We start from the raw sequence: 21,353 nt of genomic DNA on the forward strand, positions 1-21,353 counted from the left end.
GAGGTAGGTTCTTGAAACTTCACAAGAACCCAAATTAAGATAAAAATTCACAGAGGCAGAATAAAGAGCTCTAATGATTAATGTACTTTGACCCCCTTCACATCTTAAAACCTTATCTTTAGGCCTTTTATCACCACAAATTGAGGAGCCTATATTGAGAAGTTAGGGATAACTTGGGTTTTGAACAGGGAAACAGATCATGATTAAGAAAAAAGGGCACAAGGAGTTTCATAGTTGAATCAACAGAAGAGACTGCAGAATTAAAACAAGAATGCTATTTCAAAAAGAAGACACAATTAAAATCAACATGTAATTCACTAACTTTATTATATGTACCAAATGAAATTTCAAGATGTTCAAACCAATTAGCTTAAATTTCCCAAGCTTTTTCTACTTCTCAAAACTCTACAGGAATTGAGAGAGATACTTACTCATAATTTTTCACAAGCTGATAGAGGCAAAGAAGAATTCCTAGCCAACATGCACTGTTATCAGACTGAAGGTAAAAGCCAATTTTGTCCACAATCGCAGTCCAGCGACTTGGATAATCATGTTTGATGATATGATGAATGCATGTAGTAAGCTGTACCCTAAAAGTCAAAAATAAACAATAAGGAGGAAGAAATGCTACCTTAAGTTTTGTTAACTCATATAAAGAAAAAGGCTGTTTAGACAATAAATAAGTCACTAAGCAAAAACTGTTACTACTGACTCAAAAGAAACCCGACAAATGTTACAAATGCAAGTGATTTTCTTTTTATTTTTCATCCCCATCATCAACTGACAGGTTTCATTTAGAACATCAACTATTCTCATTAAAAATTCTACAAAATCAAGGGTCAGGACAGGAATAAAGATGCAGACGTAGAGAATGGACTTGAGGACACAGGGAGAGGGAAGGGTAAGCTGGGACAAAGTGAGAGAGTGGCATGGACTTATATATACTACCAAATGTAAAATAGATAGCTAGTGGGAAGCAGCCGCATAGCACAGGGAGATAGCTTGGTGCTTTGTGACCACCTAGAGGGGTGGGATAGGGAGGGTGGGAGGGAGACGCAAGAGGGAGGAGATATGGGGATATATGTATACGTATAGCTGATTCACTTTGTCATAAAGCAGAAACTAACACACCATTGTAAAGCAATTATACTCCAATAAAGATGTTAAAAAAAAATTCTAGGGCTTCCCTGGTGGCACAGTGGTTGAGAGTCTGCCTGCTGATGCAGGGGACAAGGGTTCGTGCCCCGGTCCAGGAAGATACCACATGCCACAGGGCGGCTGGGCCCGTGAGCCATGGCCGCTGAGCCTGCGCGTCCAGAGCCTGTGCTCCGCAACGGGAGAGGCCACAACAGTGAGAGGCCCGAATACCGCAAAAAAAAAAAAAAAATCTACAAAATCATACACAATGAGCTTTCAAATATCAAAAGACTATACAATATAAAGTATATGACAGTATTCTATAACTTTCTATACACCCTTTCATCTGATCATAGTATGTTTCACAAGTTTTACACGAAGTTTAAAGTTTTGGTTTTTAATAAATATAAAATTAAACTGTAGTAAGAAAATAAAACAAAAAAGAATTCCCCTGTAACAGCATTTGTTAAGTTTTGTGCCACAAAAAATGACAGATTTTTATGTTCTGAAAAGATCCCCTCTTCTGCACCCCCCCAAAGCCCACAAATTATATACCTGCAACAAAGGTTAAGTTTAAAACATATACATACCTGATGAGCTCAGGAGAGTGGATAATGGCTTCTACAATATTTTCTCGAATACAATGTCGATCTTCTTCTGGAATAGTATAAGGGGATATATCCCCTGGTGCCGTTTCCCGATCAGGCCAATACTGTGTTATCATATTTTTCAAATAGATAACACCTAAAATACAGATCAATTTGACAAAAGAAAGTGAAAGCACTGTAAATATCCCTGTGTCTACACTTCAATTTATTTCTGTCAGACCAAACATTGCTAGGAAAGCTAACCTTTTAAAATCAAAATACTATACTCTATAATTTTAAAAGTTGATAAAACACAAGTTTAATGCTCAGCTACAGTAATCACCCACAAAGTTATTATTAAACATATAGTCTAAGAGAACTCTGCAAACTACAAACAAAATTGTTTTTACAACACATTTATATACAACACTTTTCATCCGTTTTCTGTAGGAAAGCTGTTTTACCAAATCCGCTTTCTAAATGAAGCCTCTAAAAACAAAACCACATACATATACCAAGTTTCTATAATTAATAACCCTGTTATACAGACTGAATGTTTGTGGCCCCCAAATTCATACAGAAACCTTAACCCCCAATGTGATGAGGGGATGAGGGCTTTAGTAGGGTGATCAGCTAATGAGGGCTCTGCCCTCACGAATGGGATTAATGCCCTTATAAGAGACCCTAGAAAGCTTCTTCCTCTTCTACCATGCGAGGGCCTATGAACCAGAAAGTAGGTCCTCGGAGACCAAATCTGCCAGTGCCTTAATTCTGGACTTCTCAGCCTCCAGAACTGTGATAAATAAATTTGTTGTTTGTAAGCCATCCAATCTATGGTATTCTGTTATAGCAGCTCAAAGTGACTAACACACACAAAGGTTGTTATTTTTAATCATAGAAAAATTACAGTATATAAAGATTCTCAGTCAATAAATTTAAGTATTTCAATCATACACCACAATCACACCAATTCAAATTCATGTTATTTTATGGGAGAATTTGCTATGTTCAAAAATTACAGACTACTACCTTCTGTCAGTTATCATACTGCCACCTTGCACATTGCTAGTTCCTTCTGTCAGTTATCATACTGCTAGCCTGCACATTGCTAGTTAACTCTAACTGAACTAGCTTGGTAATTATGCTTTTTATCCAGACCCCTTCACCCAAATGAGAAAGAAAGAGAATCCTCGAACACAAATGTACAGAATGTATAGGAAAGGGAAATTATTCAAAATTAATTTCTAAATTCTGCAAAACACTGATTCTTCTCTGATTAGTCATTAACGCTTACCTGGAGTCTTGTACCTATTCAAACAAGGATAACTGATACAACTATGATTTTTATATTCTACTTTGGTTTATCTTGGAAATTAAAATAACACCCCATCTTACAGCATTTCAAAAAAGATTACAACTACATATTAAAATATCCTTCAACAAAAGCTTTAAGATAAACTACATCTACAGTCAAGAACACTGATTCAGCATGTGGGACTGACATATTTCAGATTACTGCTATTTTATCCTTTAGTTCCAAAACAGAACAAAGATAAAAATTAAGACTTGATATAGCCCCTATGTCTTCCAAATATAGCCTCTATTTCTTTCCATCAAAATGCACAAAGGAAGTGAATATATATACTTATTTGTACACTTTTGATTCAGTATTTTAAAAAGTGTTTGCTTGAACAAAACACATAAACAGGTGAGAACTGCACTTAAAGAACCTCGTGATTCAGTCTACTCCATCCAGAATGCTTTAGTTCTACTACAAAGACAGAATGAATGCATCTTTCAAAGTCTAGCAGATGAAACTACCATATACCATGTACTACAAAATATCATTCAATTATTACAAGGATGTAATAAATTTTAAAGTAATGATTATATTTTGAAAATTAGGACCAATTTCACAGTTCGGTTGCTTCTGGTTTTGTACATACTAATAAACAACTTTCTAGTAGAATTTAATTTTGCTAATACACATAATCAAGTTTCTAATGTGTTAAGGTCCCTCCTAAATGCCAAATGCTTTCAACATCTTAGTAAAAATTTGAGATTTAAAGGCAAAGATTCTTATCTAAAAAAATAACTAAGTGGGAAAATATTAACTTCATTAGTAAAAAAAGAACTGACAGTTAAAATAAAGCGACCTTTTCCTATTTAACTAGAAAAATTTTTTAAAGATTTACTGCTGACCAGGGTTCAGCAAAATTACTGTATTTTATAGGCACAAAAAATGTCCCATTTTTGTGCTACTTATATACCAATTTAAAAAAATCATAAACAACTTACATTCATTCATTCATTTACTGAGTACCTGCAGTGTGTCAGGCAATACCTTAGGCACTGGGAATACAATTGTTAATCAAACAGACCTGAGATTAAATTCCAACAACTGAGAAATGGTTCACTGCATATGGCACATTATTGTAAATTATTTAGCCATTAAAACATAACTTTTAAGATAAACACTATGTAGAGAAAAGGGATGTGCTTACTATACATTAAATAAAGTAAGCAAAAAAATTCTTTTAACAAAACTGGTGTAGGGAAAAAGAACAGCAGGAAATAACCCCAGAATATGACTGGTTTTTCTAGAATAGTAAGGTTATTGGCACTTTATATTTCCTATAAGAAATACATCTGCAAATAAATTAAACAACAAGCATTAAAGATGTCAATTCCATTATTCTGCAGACTAACAGATGATATCAGGAGCAGTATGCCACATTTTCATAGACTCTGATACTGAGGGAATTACTCAATATTTTGTTGAAACTGGAACTAAGAAACAGTACCTTTTAAATGGTTAAAATAGAATAGTAAAAGCAAACAGCTGGAGAACAGGGAATATGGAGACTCTTTCAATAAACCCCATCAATTTCTCCTTCCAGCTTCTTTTTTAATTCAGTGAAATATCACATTCCTTTAAACTGTGCCACCAGATAGCAAGGCACTTGTGGCAGTCTGTAGTAAACACAAGGGAGCAAACCAATTTTCAGTGAAGAAAATCACTGAAGGGCCTTCCCAAGATACTTCTGCTATTCAACTATGAACCTTTGAAATGATATTATTTACATACATCCAAGAAAATAATTCAGGAAACTTGCCTGCCTGTCTCACAGGTAAATCCAGTTGTTCCGACATAGTAATCTGAAGCAGTGTTGAAACAAAATTCAGAGACTTGTGTGCCTACAAATAAAAAAATACATTTTAAATTTCTGCAAATAAATCTTCTCAGTACTCTATTTCACTGCTTGGCTGGCACAAAAGGCTCTCCTCCACAAGTTGATTCCAACCTTATTTCCTATCACTCACATATAAGGAACTCAAAAAATTCAGTAACCTAACTCCTAAAACTTTTTTCTATGTTTGCATTTGCCTGTGTACCACTGCACTTCTGACCTACACTGGTGGCAGCAGCTCAATAACAGTGTCTTTCTTATGTGATGATACCTATTTCCTCAATTCACTAGTAATTTCTCCAGTGACATTCTATTAAGTGGCTAGACAAAAATTAAATGAGTAAAAATTAATAGCCTGAGGGGCGGTTTCCAAGGTGCTAATAACGTTTCTTTCTTTTTTAAAAATCATTTATTTATTTTATTATTATTATTATTATTTTGGCTGCATTGGGTCTTTGTTGCTGCTCGCAGGCTTTCTCTAGTTGTGGCAAGTGGGGGCTGCTCTGCGTTGCGGTGCATAGGCTTCTCTTGTTGCGGAGCACGGGCTCTAGAGCACAGGCTCAGTAGTTGTGGCACACAGGCTTAGTTGCTCCAAGGCATGTGCGATCTTCCCGGACCAGGGCTCGAACTCATCATGTCCCCTGTGTTGGCAGGCGGATTCTTAACCACTGAGCCACCAGGGAAGCCCAACGTTTTATTTCTTAATACGGCTGTTTTATAAAAGTGTGTCCAGTTTGTGAAAATTAATCAACTGTATCCTCACGATCACTTTTCTGTATGCATATTTCAACAGGAAATTTAAATGAAGAGCTTTGAACATACAATAAAAGTATGATACAAACTATACGATAATTTAGCAAATATATTTACATGAATATACTATGCAACATATACAGAAAACAAGGAAATACACCAAAAATGCTAATAAGTTGTATCTGGGATGGTAAGATTATAGAGGACCTATTCTATATGTTATTTTCTATTATTCAAATTTTATGCTATGATCCTGGGTTACTTTCATTAACAGTACAAAAGTTACTTAATAATTCCTAAATTTGTCATATTTGATTTTGATTTATTAATAAAGAACTGAAATCTCTTCTCATATGTGTTCTCATTCCCTCTCCCCCAATATAACCATTTCCTATAATGTTATCTCCTCCTTCCAGCCCAAGTTTTAGTATTTTTCTGCACATGTTCACATGGACACTAGTGATTTTTATTTTAGTTTCTTCCTTACAGACTTTTTTTTCATATCTTTATTGGAGTATGAATGCTTTACAATGTTGTATTAGTTTCTGCTGTAGAACAAAGTGAATCAGCTATATGTATACATATATCCCCATATCCCCTCATCCCTCTTAAGGCTCCCTCCCACCCTCCCTATCCCATCCCTCTAGGTCATCACAAAGCATCGAGTTGATCTCCCTGTGCTACTCAGCAGCTTCCCATTAGCCATCCATTTTACATTTGGTAGTGTATATACGTCAATGCTACTCTCTCATGCATTCTACAAACACATTCTTAGAAACAGAAAAATTTCCCTTTGGATATAAAAAAATGTCTTTCACATTAGACCCAGAGTGATACTTTGCTCATTCAGTCACTCCAAAAATTATTTATTTAGGTGTTCTTGGTGCAAAACACTACGCTAGGAGCTGAAAATACAAGGTTGAACAAGACAATGAGTCTCCATGACCTCATGGAAACTTAAAAGTGAAGGAAAACAAGACAAACAGGTAACTGTCATAAAGTATAATGGAAGAAACAGAAAACACTATGGAAGAATCAAAAGCAGAACCTCCTAACCCAGAAGTAATGCTTAAATTTAAGACCTGGACAGGAGCAGTTGGATGAAGGGGAGGAATTTACCCTTTCCAGTACTCCAAATAGATCTGAACACAGTTAACCATTATCACTTTCTTGAAACACCCTTCCACCTACATAGTTCATACACCACTCTTCCTGGAACCTTCCCAGGCTCCTTTGCTTGTTTCTCATTCTATGTACAAATGTTAGAACGTGGTGCAAGAACTCAGTCACAGGCCATCATTTCTGCTCCCTAGCTGATTTCATCCAACTCCTGTCTTTAAATACTATCTATAAATCAAATATGTCATTTCCAGTCCAGGACACTCTAGCAGACCTATTTAACATCCCTACCTTCATTGTCTCAGAGGATTCTCAGACTTACTATGTTCAAATCATTTTTTTCCCTAAAAGCTGTGACTCTATTTCCTTGTACCACCTCTCCCTACCCGTCATCACTATCCTCACAGTTATTCAAGTCTGAAAACTGAACGTCATCTTTAATACTTCCCTCTTTTTTACCCCAATACAATATATCAGGCCCTATCAACTCTATATATAAAATGCTTGTATAATTATTATATCCACTTTCTCCATTCCCATTATCACCAACATAGTCCAAGTGACTATCATCTCTCTTAATGTAACCATCTGCCCCCCCAACCATTCTCTATTTAGCAGCCAATAATCTTTAAAATTGTAAACTAATTCCCTTTAACCAAATCTTTTAACAATTTTCTACTCTATTTCCTAAAGCCTAAAAGGCCCTGTGTTATCTTGCTCCTGCCTATATCTTCAGCCTCATTTAAAGAAACCTTCTCGGGGCTTCCTTGGTGGTGTAGTGGTTAAGAATCCACCTGCCAACGCAGGGGACATGGGTTCAAGCCCGGGTTCAGGAAGATCCCACATGCCACGGAGCAACTAAGCCCATGCGCCACAACTACTGAGCCTGCGCTATAGAGCCCGCGCTCCACAACAAGAGAAGCCACTGCAATGAGAAGCCCTCGCACAGCAACAAAGACCGAATGCAGCCATAAATAAATAAATAATAAAGAAACCTTTCACCCCACACCGCCCCACCTTATAGCAGCCTTCTTTAGGTCCTTTCAACAATACACATTACCCCACTGCAGAGTCTTTGTACATGCTGTGACTTTCTACCTACAACACTTCTCTCCAGTGCTCCACCAGAGTTAACTGGTCCACAGCTTCACATTCTTTGGGTCTCAGTTTAAACATTTCCTTAGAGAAGCATTTCCTCACTGATCACACTAGGGCTAAGCAGGGCTCCCTATTACTCTCATAAGCTCCAAGGTTTTTTTACTTCATAATACTTATTACATATTTGTAATTATTATATTTGTAGCTGGTTTTATGTCTGCCTCTATTAGACTTTAAGCTCCACTGAGAGTAAGGACTTTACTGTATACCCACTTCCTCACAGTTTGACATTCAAAATACTCAACAAATTTACTGAAAGAATAACAATGAATCAAAAAAGGCTCTTTGGAAGCAGTTCTGATCACCTAGGGGCTGTGCTGAGTGAAAAAGCGTATTTATATTTTTAGACCGATGAGCCCACAAAGACCACTACTATGGCACTTTTTAGGCCATTAATATTACAGTAGGGGGCTTCCCTGGTGGCGCAGTGGTTGAGAGTTCACCTGCCGATGCAGGGGACACGGGTTCGTGCCCCGGTCCGGGAAGATCCCACATGCCGCGGAGCGGCTAGGCCTGTGAGCCATGGCCGCTGAGCCTGCGCGTCCGGGGCCTGTGCTCTGCAGCGGGAGGGGCCACAACAGTGAGAGGCCCACATACAGCAAAAAAAAAAAAAAAAAAAAAAAATTACAGTAGGTATCTTGTCTCCCGCATCAAATTGTGAACTCCTGGAATGAACTGCTAGAATCAGACGGTTATAAGCATAAGTGATGTCACTTCCTACATTTTTAACTCTTGAGCAAGTTTGATTCAGCAAATCTAACTCTTAATTACCAAGTTAGTATAACAAAATCTACTTCACAGGATAGCTCTAAGGAATAAACATGGAAAGTATTTTGGCAAATGGAGAGTTCCCTGGTGGCCTAATGGTTAGGATTCCGGGCTTTCACTGCCATGGCCCAAGTTCAACCCCTGGTCGGGGAACTGAGATCCCACAAGCCGCACAGTGTGGAAACACACACACACACACACACACACACAGAATTAGTACAAGTGGACAAGACAATCCTACCACAAAACAATATATGCAATACACCAAAGCACTGGTCAAGATGGGGAAAAAAATGGATCACAGTGCTGGTAGACGTATAAAATGGTACAACCATTTTGGAAAACTGGCAGTATCTGACATGCACCTATCTTACAACCTAGCAATTTCCCTCTTATATATCCAAGAGAAATAAGTGCTTATGTTCACAATAATACCTGTCCATTAACAAGTGAATGTATAAACAAACTGTGGTACAATTCATACAATGAAATACTATACAATAAATTAAAAAAATAAAACCAACCTACGGAATCAAGCAATAATACAGATCTCAAAAATATGTTGAGAAAGAAGCCAGACTATATCACATACTATGTGATTCTATTAATGTGAAGTTTAACAACAGGCAAATCCAAGTTATAGTTAACGGAAGTCAGAATAATGGTAACCTGAAGACAAGTCTCAAGAGAAAATTCTAGGCCAATGGAAATGTTTTATTTATCTATCTTATCTATCTTCCTACCTACCTATCTATCTACCTTAATCTAGATGGTGGTACCTAAGTAAAAGCTGACTGAGCTGTACATATTTTTGAGCTTTGTGTTATATGTAAATTATCCCTCAATTAAAAGAAAAAGCCAACAACACTACTTTTACTTGAACATTCACAGCATTATTCCTAAAAAAGTAGAAACAGGGCTTCCCTGGTGGCGCAGTGGTTGAGAGTCCGCCTGCCGAAGCAGGGGACGTGGGTTCGTGCCCCGGTCCGGGAAGATCCCGCATGCTGCAGAGTGGCTGGGCCCGTGAGCCATGGCCACTGAGCCTGCGCGTCCGGAGCCTGTGCTCCGCAACAGGAGAGACCACAACAGTGAGAGGGCCGCATAATGCAAAAAAAAAAAAAAGTAGAAACAACCCAGATGCCCATCAACTGATGAATGGATAAGCAAAATGTGGCATATCCATACATTCATGTATTGTTATTCAGTAATAAAAAGAATGAAGTACTGACACTTGGTACAACATGTATCAACCTTAAAAACATTATGCTGTGTGAAAGCAGCCAGTCACAAAAGACTACAGATGGTATGATTTCATATATATCAAATGTCCAGAATAGGCAAATCTATGAGCAAAAAGTAGCCTAGGACTGGAGGTGTAGGGCGGAATTAGGAGTAACTGCTTAATGGTATGGGGTTTCCTTTAGGGGTGATAAAAACGTTCTAAAGTTTGTGGTGACGGATGCATAACTGTGAATACACTAAAAATCACTGAACTGGATACTAAAGTGGCTAAAATCAATAAATTTATTTTTAAAAATCAACAAAACTAAACACTGAAAACAAGCATTTAGTTTATTACCCTATTATTTTAGGTCACTTTGAATGCCTTCAAAAACAAACCAGCATAAATCCAAAAAGAACAACTGACCAAAAAAAGTTACTTTCAGACAACAGAGCTAGACTAAGGGTAAGAAACAAAGGATATTTCTGTCAGCAGGAATAGCACAAGCAATCTCAACCTGGGACATCTACCTACTGGCCCCATCCAGCTGAAATCCCTAGTGCAGGAAGCCTTGTATTCTCCCAAAGAAGGTAACAAATGGACTTAAATTAGTACTAAATATTAAAAATCAGGTTCTCAAGAAAATTGAGACAGCAAGTAGGTTCGTAATCACTTAAGACTGGGATGGGGATTAACTACAAACTGGGAAGAGGCACCTTACTGGAATAATGGAAATGTTCCAAAACTAGATTGTGGTAATAGTAATATCTACCAAAAATCACTGATTTTATTTAAAACAGGTAAAGTTTATGATATGTAAATTATACCCCAATAAAGTTTTAAAATGGGGGAAAAAACCCATGGATCTGTACAATTATAAAACAGGACAAATAAAGATATACACTAACTATACAAGTTAGGAAAAAACTCTTTCAAGCATTGAGTAATCTCTAACAACTTTCCAGCATTCTTGGATATAGCAAACTATCAGATATTTAGAAGAATTCCTATCACATGTTAACTATTACTATATTTATTAACTATCATAAATTTTAAAGGTCTTCATGTTTTACACTATAAAAAATAAATTTAAGTAAAAATATCACTAGCATCAATTTTTATCACAAAGTTTGGCAAACACTGATTAGGCTTGAGAAGATGCTACAATAAATCTTTTATGAGTCAAAGTATAAATGTAACTTCTGGATGCTGACACTAATTATAGGCCCCTCCTCAAGCTCCTGGCTTCTAGCAGTCAGAGAACCAGGAGAAATGAAGCAACAAATGGGTCATTATATATCATTAAGTAGAGCTAAAACTGCTAATACTCAGGTTTAAAAGCTGCTCACCATAACACAAACTACCTTTCTAGACAACTTTTTACGTTCTCATCATCTGTCATCATGCCAAATTATTCAATGTTCATCCTTAACCCACCTCATCAAAATTCTTCAAGAGCTCCAACTCCATCTCCATCTCCTTTAACTCCACTCCACGTACTAGTATTTACAACATGCCAGATACGACAGAGATAAAAGATCACCACTATCAAGTAGGTTGGGAGATTAATTCTAATTAGACAGACAGGTAAGTTTTTTAGTTAGACCCTAAAGGATTTAAACCCACAGAGATGGAGAGAAAAGATTTTTAAAAGGAAAAGAAGTATGGGTTATGTTAAAGAGATTACTAGAAGAATGAAAGAGAACAGTGAAAGACAAAAATGAATAGGTAGGGACTTCCCTGGTGGCGCAGTGCTTAAGAATCCGCTTGCCAATGCAGGGGACACGGGTTCTAGCCCTGGTCTGGGAAGATCCACATGTCGCGGAGCAACTAAGCCTGTGCACCACAACTACTGAGCCTGTGAGCCACAACTACTGAAGCCCGTGCACCAAGAGCCCATGCTCCGCAACAAGAGAAGCCACCCCAATGAGAAGCCCGTGCTCCGCCACAAAGAGTAGCCCCCGCTTGCCACAATTAAGAAAGCCTGCGAGCAGCAACAGAGACCCAATGCAGCAAAAAATAAATAAAAATAAATAAATCTATAAAAATTATTTTTAAAAAAATGAATAGGTATATTGTGACCACATCAAGATCCATTAAGTGTGAACTTTTTTTGAAGGTTTTTACATGATCAGATCTATGCTGCAGGAAGAATAAGGTCCTGAAGCAGTATGAAGAATATAATTCTAGGATAGATGACTATTAAAACATTACAAGAGCTTCCCTAGTGGCGCAGTGGTTGAGAGTCCGCCTACCGATGCAGGGAACATGGGTTCATGCCCCGGTCCGGGAAGATCGAACATGCCGCGGAGCGGCTGCCCCCGTGAGCCATGGCCACTGAGCCTGTGCGTCCAGAGCCTGTGCTCCACAACGGGAGAGGCCACAACAGTGAGAGGCCCACGTACCGCAAAAGAAAAAAAAAAATTACAAGTAGAAAACTATTATTACAACAGCTAATAATAGGCCTGAAAAACTTCTACTCCACAGGTAGCTCCCCTTACTCCCCAAAATAAGTCAAACTACAAAAGAAAAAAAAAAAACGAAAGATATACATATCACATAAACAAATTTCCCCTGACCCTACTACCTTTTTAACCTACAAACTTATTCCTACCCCCTTACTAGCATTTCACTCACTAACCCTGTAATCAGAAATTTTCTCCAAGGTTGCCAATATTTTTAAAGCTCCCCTCCCCTGCCCCCACCAAACTCATTTTGCTTTAACTTCCCTCATTTAGAAATATCAACAACCCTTTCTTTTTCTAATAGCTTTTTTACTTATTACAAAAGGAATTCATGTTCCCTGGTAGAAAATATTTAAGGAAAAATGAAACTAAACCTACAACCAATCTTCTTACTTGAAATTCCTTTTCTTGGCGCCCTTTGGCTTTTCTGCACAATTCTCCCGTCTCCTTTTCCCTATGTTTCTCAATGTCCCCAAAATGGGCATGGCCCAAAGGGTATGCAGCCCTCTAGTCCACCCCACACCTCTGGATCACACTCCCTTCCTCTCAATTCACCTGCAGAAGAAAAATCACTTTTCCATTACTGCTTTCTCTCCTAAACTTCAGTTCCACATTCCCAATTGCCTACTAGACATTTTCTCCTTGGTGTTTCCAGCTCCTCGAACCAGACAGACTGTAGTCAGCATTGCTTTCTCCAGTATCAATTTCCCTTCTAGACCCACATTTTCCAATGTAATCACCTAATGTCAATATCTTTTTTTTTTTTTTTTTTTTGCGGTACACGGGCCTCTCACTGTTGTGGTCTCTCCCGTTGCGGAGCACAGGCTCCGGACACGCAGGCTCAGCGGCCATGGCTCACAGGCTTCCCGGACCGGGGCATGAACCCGTGTCCCCTGCATCAGCAGGCGGGCTCTCAAGCACTGCGCCACCAGGGAAGCCCATGTCAATATCTTTTAAAGCTTACTCTTTAAGTCGTAACTTTTGATCAATTCTCACCATTTTGTAATGTAACCAAACAGACCTTCAATCAGTTACTGTACTTTACATCATTTATAAGGAAGAGAGGGCTTAAGGGCACTATGACATCAGAGTTTACATAAAATGAATACAATCAGGTAATTTCAAGAGCCAAGGAATTTCTACCCTCTCTGCTTTACTAGAGAAGTTGACAAAGGCAAATACTGTATCTATTTTACCTACATGAAATATGAGGCATAGTGAGGTGAAGGCAGTGTAGTGGTAAAACTGGGACCAGGCTGAGGCTCTTCACTGTGTCCTCCTGCCTTTCATTAAATTGTGGTAATGCTTTCCAACTAAGGGGTTTTTTAAAAACTTCGTAATTATAAATTACTTAGCGACAAAAAAAAAAAAAGCGCCCACTTTAAATCAAGCTCATCGTTAACGTGCCACTGACAGAAACAGTTAAGTAAAATAATGCATGCATCTATTTCTGAAAAAGAACATTGTTTTCTTACAGATCTTTAACATGCTCTGTCACTGAATAACTTCCTGTCTAACCCTCCAAGAATCCAGGCACTTTCCCTCTCCAAAATTCACAACAGGATCTACTTCATGATATTCCTAATTAAAGAATGTTAACCTGCTCAGACTACAAACTATGCTATCTTCCAAAAATATACACCATAACCTCATAAATATTTGCTGAATTTCTAGACTTGCTAAATTGTCCTATAAACGTGCCGTCATTTTACACTTTTCCAGACCTAAGATTTTCATTGATTAAACATTTCATAAGCCTTTAATAAAATAAAATAAAATTAACCATTTATAAATAAATATATCACTTTCAGTTGTAATAGTAACCATCTGTGAAGACAGCAGATGTGACTTAGGTAGTTCGTGACTTTTAAAGATAAACACAAAATATCAAGAAACTTATCAAAGCTATGTCCCCTTACTTTTTTTCACATAAAGCACGTGAAAAAGCAGCATTTCTGCCTACATAAGCATTTTACAGCAATTAAGCTTAGGAACTGAGGATTTAAAAGAGATTTAAATGAGATTTATGGTTAGGAAAAATTTCAGTTTTTGGAGATAAGAGGTTAACAGGAGGGGTGAGCAGCATGAGTAAAGGTTTGCGTATAGAAAGGTTTCCACTGAAGAACACTGGCAGCTAAAGCAGGAAGAGAGCAGCGATATTGTTCTCAGTTATAATTGCCAAAAACCTCCAGACATTATTTTCTTTATCTCACAAATGAAAACAAGTATTTCTCAGTGTGTGTGTGTGTGTGTGTGTGTGTGTGTGTGTGCGCGCGCATGCGCGCGCGCACAGATAGGAAAGGACAGTCTCTGTATTCAAGAGCAAATAGTCTGGAATATAAGTAACAATGTTGAATGAATACCAAATGCACATATTTTAGATTAGCTAAACAAATTTTAAAAAATTGCACTTCTAGATATACTAGAAAACATAGTATAGAATTTAAATGAGAAGTGACAGATGTCTGTAACACAAACCTACTTTAACAATTCAAAGATGAGTATTCTTAACACTCTTTACATGATTCAAGGGCTTCCCTGGTGGCGCAGTGGTTAAGAATCCGCCTGCCAATACAGGGGACACGGGTTCGAGCTCTGGTCCGGAAGGATCCCACATGCCACGGAGCAACTAAGCCCATGTGCCACAACTACTGAGCCTGCGTTCTAGAGCCCACGAGCCACAACCACTGAAGCCCACGTGCCACAACTACTGAAGCCCAAGTGCCTAGAGCCCGTGCTCCGCAACAAGAGAAGCCACCACAATGAGAAGCCTGCATACCGCAATGAAAAGTAGCCCGTGCTAGCCACAACTAGAGAAAGCCTGCACGCAGCAAGAAAGACCCAACTCAGCAAAAAATTAATTAATTAATTAAAAAAGAAAAACAAAAAAACATTTCTATTATTCAAGTTCTTATTTCTCTTTGCACTCAACAAACATTTACTATAGAGAGCCTATAATGTGGCAGGCACTGTGCTTATAAGAGTGCCAATTTTCATGCTGCAATAATGCTATCTACTAGTGAGCTCAGTGTCCAAATATGTACTTGTGTTCTTTCTCCATCAGTGCTGATCATCTGCCACTGAGATGAACAACTACAAAGTTAGTAGACTGAGGTAGGAAATGAAATGTATTGCACTTCGGATTGGTTAATCAATTGGCACTTAAACAGTAATTCAAATAATCTGGAGAGAACTTAGTAGGTGCCAACACTTTCCTAAAATTTTTACATTCATCATCTCACTCAACCCACACAACACAATGTCATACCATACTAACATAAGGAAAATGATGGTTAGAGGTTAAGTAACTTTAACACCTCACAGCTACTGCAGAAATCTTCAGTAGTTAAAAAAAAAAAAATCACAATGGTTTTCTTCAGTCTTTGAGGCAAAGCTTGTTATACAAACATATTTCAAATTGGGACATGAGAGAGAACCATGGGTTCCAAATTACAGCAGAGGTTCAAAAAAAAAATCAAAATTCATAACACACTACAGAGTAAGTGGGGAATACTAAATCAGATTTACCTTGAAAATACCTGCCAGAAAGAGTGGCTTTACTGTGGTCTTTAACAGTGTTATGGAACTTTATCTATATGTAACATAAAAACATATATATAAACAGGGACTTCCCTGATGGCACAGTGATTAAGAATCCGCCTGCCAATGCAGGGGACACGGGTTCCAGCCCTGGTCCGGGAAGATCCCACATGCCGCGGACCAACTAAGCCTGTGCTCCACAACTACTGAGCCTGCGCTCTAGAGCCTGTGTGCCACAACTACTGAAGGCCGTGCGCCTAGAGCCCGTGCTCTGCAGCAAGAGAAGCCACCGCAATGAGAAGACCGTGCACCGCGACGAAGAGCAGCTCCCGTTCTCCGCAACTAGAGAAAGCCCGAGCGCAGCGACGAAGACCCAACGCAGCTAAAAATAAACAAAATAAATAAATACAATTAAAAAACAAAAAAAGCACCCTTAAAATCCTTGAAGTGGAGGTGGTAGAAGACATCTGAAGCCTATACTGTTCTCTATTATAACAGGAAGTCAGTAAAGCCTACCATTAACAAACAAAGAATTGCAGTAACAAAACAGTAATACCTGACCTCATGAAACTCAAAAATTATACTGGGGAAACAATAAGTAAAATACATATGATAAATAAGTGACACAGAGAAAAATAAACAAGTGAAGAGAGACAGGGAGCATGGTAGTCAGGCCACTCCTTAGGGATACAGAGGCAGTTGAATAGTGATAGAAGTTTCTGGGAGACAACTGAGTAAAAGGGGTTCCAAGCAGATGGAACAGTTAAGTGCAATAGCTCTGAGACAAAGGCACTTTTCGTTGTTTTTAAACCATCTGCACTCTAATACTTGGATAACATTTACAATTTTTATAGAGTTAGTGATTACTTCACTTAGCTGAAGAGATCCATTCAAATGGCAATGATCTTTTTCTTTTAACTAAATGAACCAAAATGTAGCTTCAGTTGAATGAGACATCATGGACCGATTGGTTCACCCTATTTTATCCAAAGCAAGAAGAGCTTGCCAGAAATAAAATGCTACTTCCTCCTTCTTACTACAGTAAAGCTTCTTCAAGACTTATCTGGGATCTATTTCCTAAATCAAGGTTCTGCCACAAGAAAGTCAAAGCAAAAAGTATTCAAATGGAAGCACTTCATTAAAATGGAATCAAGATTAGAAATGAGAATAAATATTCTAATTAATAGAAAAGGTGTCTTAGGAAAATTACTAAAAAATCTAGGTGTAATGACAGAAAGAAATTTGCAAAATGTAAACATTTAACCATCACAGAAATACAGGCCAGATATCAAATTTTTTTGAAAGAAAAGATGAGCAGTGTTCACAGAGTATTTCAAAACCCTAACAGCAGCTTAAGGGTTAAGTAATAAATGCTTTGAATACTATTTTGATTATTTATCTTCTAAAAACTAGCTTGTGAAATACTTACCCCAGGTCTCTACTACAAGATGTTAGTACATACAACTGAACATTCAATAACCTGCTTGAGGAATAAATGAATTTCAAATTTGCAGAAAGTATCACTTACCCAATTTTTCTACAAGGGAACCAATTCTTTCAAATAATAATTTTTAAAATTAATAATTACACACAAGTCCTTTAGTCAAAATAACGTGCTTTTAGGGCAAAGTTATGGTAGAAATCACTATGACTAAACTTTTAGTGTGTCTAGGTTTATATATGCATTAGCACATCATCAACAAAATAATGTTCATCTTAACCTGTGTCTATCACAAAACATCAAAATAAAAAGCAATCCACAACTCCCTCTATGGTTTAGTAATGGTTCAAAGTGGGAATTTCTTTCAACTCACTATTTTATATCCAAAAGAAATCTATCCTCCTCCCAAGGTGTCTTCGAGCCTAAGAATTTCAGCATCATTTTTGGCAAGATCTAATGGTCTCATTTACATATAAAATAGATTTAACTTTTCAATTTTAAATAATTTTACACTTAATTTGTCTATACTCCGTGGGTGGTCTTCTTAAAATTTAAGTTCCTTGAGGCCAGGAATCTCTAAAACACCATTGTACACTGAAGATGCTCAATTATCAATACTCCTGGAAGTCAATATAAATAATGTTTTTAAATAATTTACCCACCAGCTAAGAAGAGCATAAACTAACTGAATTTCTATTTTAACGAGGGACTTCTCTTTATGTAAAAAAAAAAAAAAAAAAGTACACTAAACCTCACTAAAGCTGGGCAAATTCATAGGAAGGCACAGGAAGTGACAGCGATCCTTTAAAGAAGCCTTTAAAATAGTCACTAAAATGTTACAGAAATTTAGAAACAAAGAATGAAACTGAAAAAAGTACAATAAAATACCCACATAATAAGGCTCTTTTCCAAAGGGTGGTCTCCTCCAAAAATACGGGGAAAAAAAAGAAACCAACGCTCAGAGAATTGACATGGAGCTTGGCACGTTTCAAGGCACTCTGTCGTACATCGTCTCCCTCGACTGTCACAGCAAACCCTGTGGCCTAATTTTATGAATGGGAAAAACTCAGCGTCGAAAGGTTAAGAGACTTGCCCAAGGTCAGTCAAGAAATTAGTGGTACAGATCTACCTAGAAGGGTGCACTTCACCTGACACCTTGCACTAAATCGCGCTGCCTCCCCGACCGAGGCGTTAACAGAGTAGAAGAGCAGTGAATCAGACTCCCATGGGTATCCCGCACTCCCCGCACCCTGCCTAAGAAGCGGGGGCTCGCCTCTGAAAGCTGTTCCTAGCAGCTCAGCCGGAGAGGAGAAAGTTGTGCAGGTCACCGATCAGCCCAGGGAAGTGACAAGCTGACAGGCACGGCCCCCAGTGGGACTAGCTCTGCATTCCCAGGAGCCCCTCCGAATCCGGCGCCAGCGGGACTGCTACCGGAAACGTCTGAAAAACCTCCCGGTGACTTTCGCCCCCTCCTGGGCGCGAGGAACGACCTGGGAATGAGCCAGAGGGCGGCCGGCCACCCGAGCCAGCCATGTGTCCAGCCCGTCACGCCCGCCTCGCCCCAGCCGGCTCCTCATGCCTCGACCGCAGCCAGAGGCCCAGCTCAGGATCCGACGCAAAGGCTGCCTTGGCCGCCGCCGCCACCACCGCCGCAGCAGCCTGAGGGCCCCGGCGTGGCACTCGCCGTCAGGTCCCCGCCCCACGGCTCCAGCTGGGCCCCTCAGCGACGCCGTCCCCGCCTCTGGCCAGGCCCGGAGGGCTCGGCCTGCCACAGTCCGCCCGCCCGCCCGCCTGTCGTCGCCGCCGCCAGGCCGGCGTCCTTACTTCATTGAGCTGGCGCTCCGCGGCCTCACGCAGGGCTGGGTCCATGGTGCCCCGCAGGGCCTCGATAATGGTGTTGGGGTCCATCGCAGGGCGGACGCAGTCAAACCCGGGGCTCGGGTGCTACTGGGCCAGGAATAGCGCCGCTCACTGCGCACATGGACCCGCCGCGCTCCGCAGCGGCAACCGGCGCGAAAGGAAAGAGAAGCGCCAAGGCCCCGGATAGAACCTCTTCTCTTCGGCTTGGAGGCGGGAGATGCTCCGGCCACTTCCTGTCGGCGCGCCCGTGGAGCGCTTTGGGAGATGTAGTCCACTTGGGCAGTCCTCAGCCCACGTGGCCCTGAGCTGTCGCTCCTACAGACAAGACCTGTTCTTCAGAAAGAGAAAAATGTTCAAACTTCACAGAAAGAAAATTAAAACAATCAGTTACACACAGATTTCACATAATAATATACCTATGGTAACCATAAGGTAAGGCTGATGCAATGTGTGATGCTAGTAGCTGTGTAATTGAAGAGAGCCTTTTGAAAAGCAATTTGAGATGTGTTACTAAATGCCATAAAAATGTTTATAATCTTTGACCCAACTAATCGCATTTATGACACTTTATCCTAAGGAAATAACATAAAGGGTTAAATGAGCTTTATGTGTAAAAGGTGTTTATCACATTACGTATTTATAATCAAATACTAAAATTATGGGGTTTTTGGTTTGTTTGTTTTGTTTGTTTGTTTTTTGAGTATCCAAATTTTGGCACAGACTTTATACAGATCACCTCTAAATGCAGAATAAAAGCATAATCCCTATTAAAATCCACCCTCTTTAAACAGTCAAACATTTTCAGAAAGGTTAAATAACTTGCTCAAGGTCACTTAGTAAGAGGTTTGCCTAGGATTTCAAACCAAGGATGTTTCTGTTTTCAAAGTTTTCATTCTCTCCAATGAATCACTCTGCCTCTCAAAAGAAATGTGGAGGGGCTTCCCTGGTGGCGCAGTGGTTGGGAGTCCGCCTGCCGGTGCAGGGGACGCGGGTTCGTGCCCCGGTCCGGGAGGATCCCGCATGCCACGGAGCGGCTGGGCCCGTAAGCCATGGCCGCTGAGCCTGCGCGTCCGGAGCCTCTGCTCCGCATTGGGAGAGGCCACAACAGTGAGAGGCCTGCGTACCGCAAAAAAAAAAAAAGCACCATGTTAGGTCAATATAAATATAAATAGATAATCTTACCCCACTCCTCAGTCCCTATTCCCATTCCCAAAGGCAATATAGATATCTACACTTCCTTGGGCAACGTTAGTCTGAGGAATTCAGAGAAGTATAAAACACAGGGTTTCAGGGCTAGTTTTGAGCTAGGATGGGATTCCACAAAAATCAAGAAGAGATAAGGGACAATCCAGGAGTGGTTTGGTTAATTGATCTTATAAACAATGGTTCTGTTGTTCAAACAGAAAAAAACCTGTCTGGCTGCAGGTAAGAGAAAGGAAAGCGGGGTTCAGGGAGTGACCATAATAGCTATAAGGAAATGGAAAGAGTTAATCTTCCCTTTACAGCCCTCCATTGGCGGCTTTTGTGGGTGAACATCAAGGGCCCTTGATCATAAGTACCTTGCACCCAAAGGCATCTTAAGGCCCAGACTGACCTGTCTGAGGTGACTGGATTTTGTCAACAAGACATCCTATAATTACTGAAACCCCACATCCTATACTTCCTATGTTAGGCCTATTTCAGATATCCAAAACATTTCAGACAAAATTTTTCATGAAATTTAGGTTGTTTTCAATAAAGGTAATCATTATATTTGTAACTAAGTGGAATTTATTTTTACACCTTGGTAAGGTTTTTACTCTAAACAATTTAAAGTGTAGGGGGTAAAAAAAGGACATGGAAGCTAAGAAAAGAGCTATTGATTATGTTCTGAGGCACGTACAAACTGTGCTGCCTTGGGTAAAATTTTTTTATCTCATTGGCCCTCATTTTTCATTTCTATCATCTATAAAATGAGGAAATAATTCCATCCCAGGCTCCCAAAATTATTCTGAGAATCCAATGAGGTTAAAAAGTGCTTTGTAATTATAAAGCTCAGTACAAACATAAATTGTTACTGGTATTAAGAAAAGGGCCGAGGAGAAAGGAAGGTAAGAGGGCAAGGAAGGAAAG

At 39.3% G+C, this 21,353-nt stretch overlaps 1 protein-coding gene across 1 annotated transcript in view; it reads right to left on the reverse strand.

Annotated features, from left to right (window-relative positions):
- Positions 1-19,451, reverse strand: part of IPO7 (importin 7) — a 49,243-nt gene extending 29,792 nt beyond the window's left edge. Inside the window, exons 1-4 of the mRNA XM_081241286.1 lie at positions 19,206-19,451; positions 4,841-4,922; positions 1,728-1,881; positions 432-590 (exon numbers count right to left, since the gene is read on the reverse strand). Coding sequence (XP_081097412.1) covers positions 432-590; positions 1,728-1,881; positions 4,841-4,922; positions 19,206-19,289 — 479 coding nt within the window. The 5' untranslated portion in view covers positions 19,290-19,451. The remainder of the gene's footprint in view (positions 1-431; positions 591-1,727; positions 1,882-4,840; positions 4,923-19,205) is intronic.
- Between the last annotated feature and the right edge of the window lie 1,902 nt (positions 19,452-21,353).

Source organism: Mesoplodon bidens (assembly GCF_964165515.1).
Source record: "Mesoplodon bidens genome assembly, chromosome: 7".
Taxonomy (NCBI): domain Eukaryota; kingdom Metazoa; phylum Chordata; class Mammalia; order Artiodactyla; family Ziphiidae; genus Mesoplodon; species Mesoplodon bidens.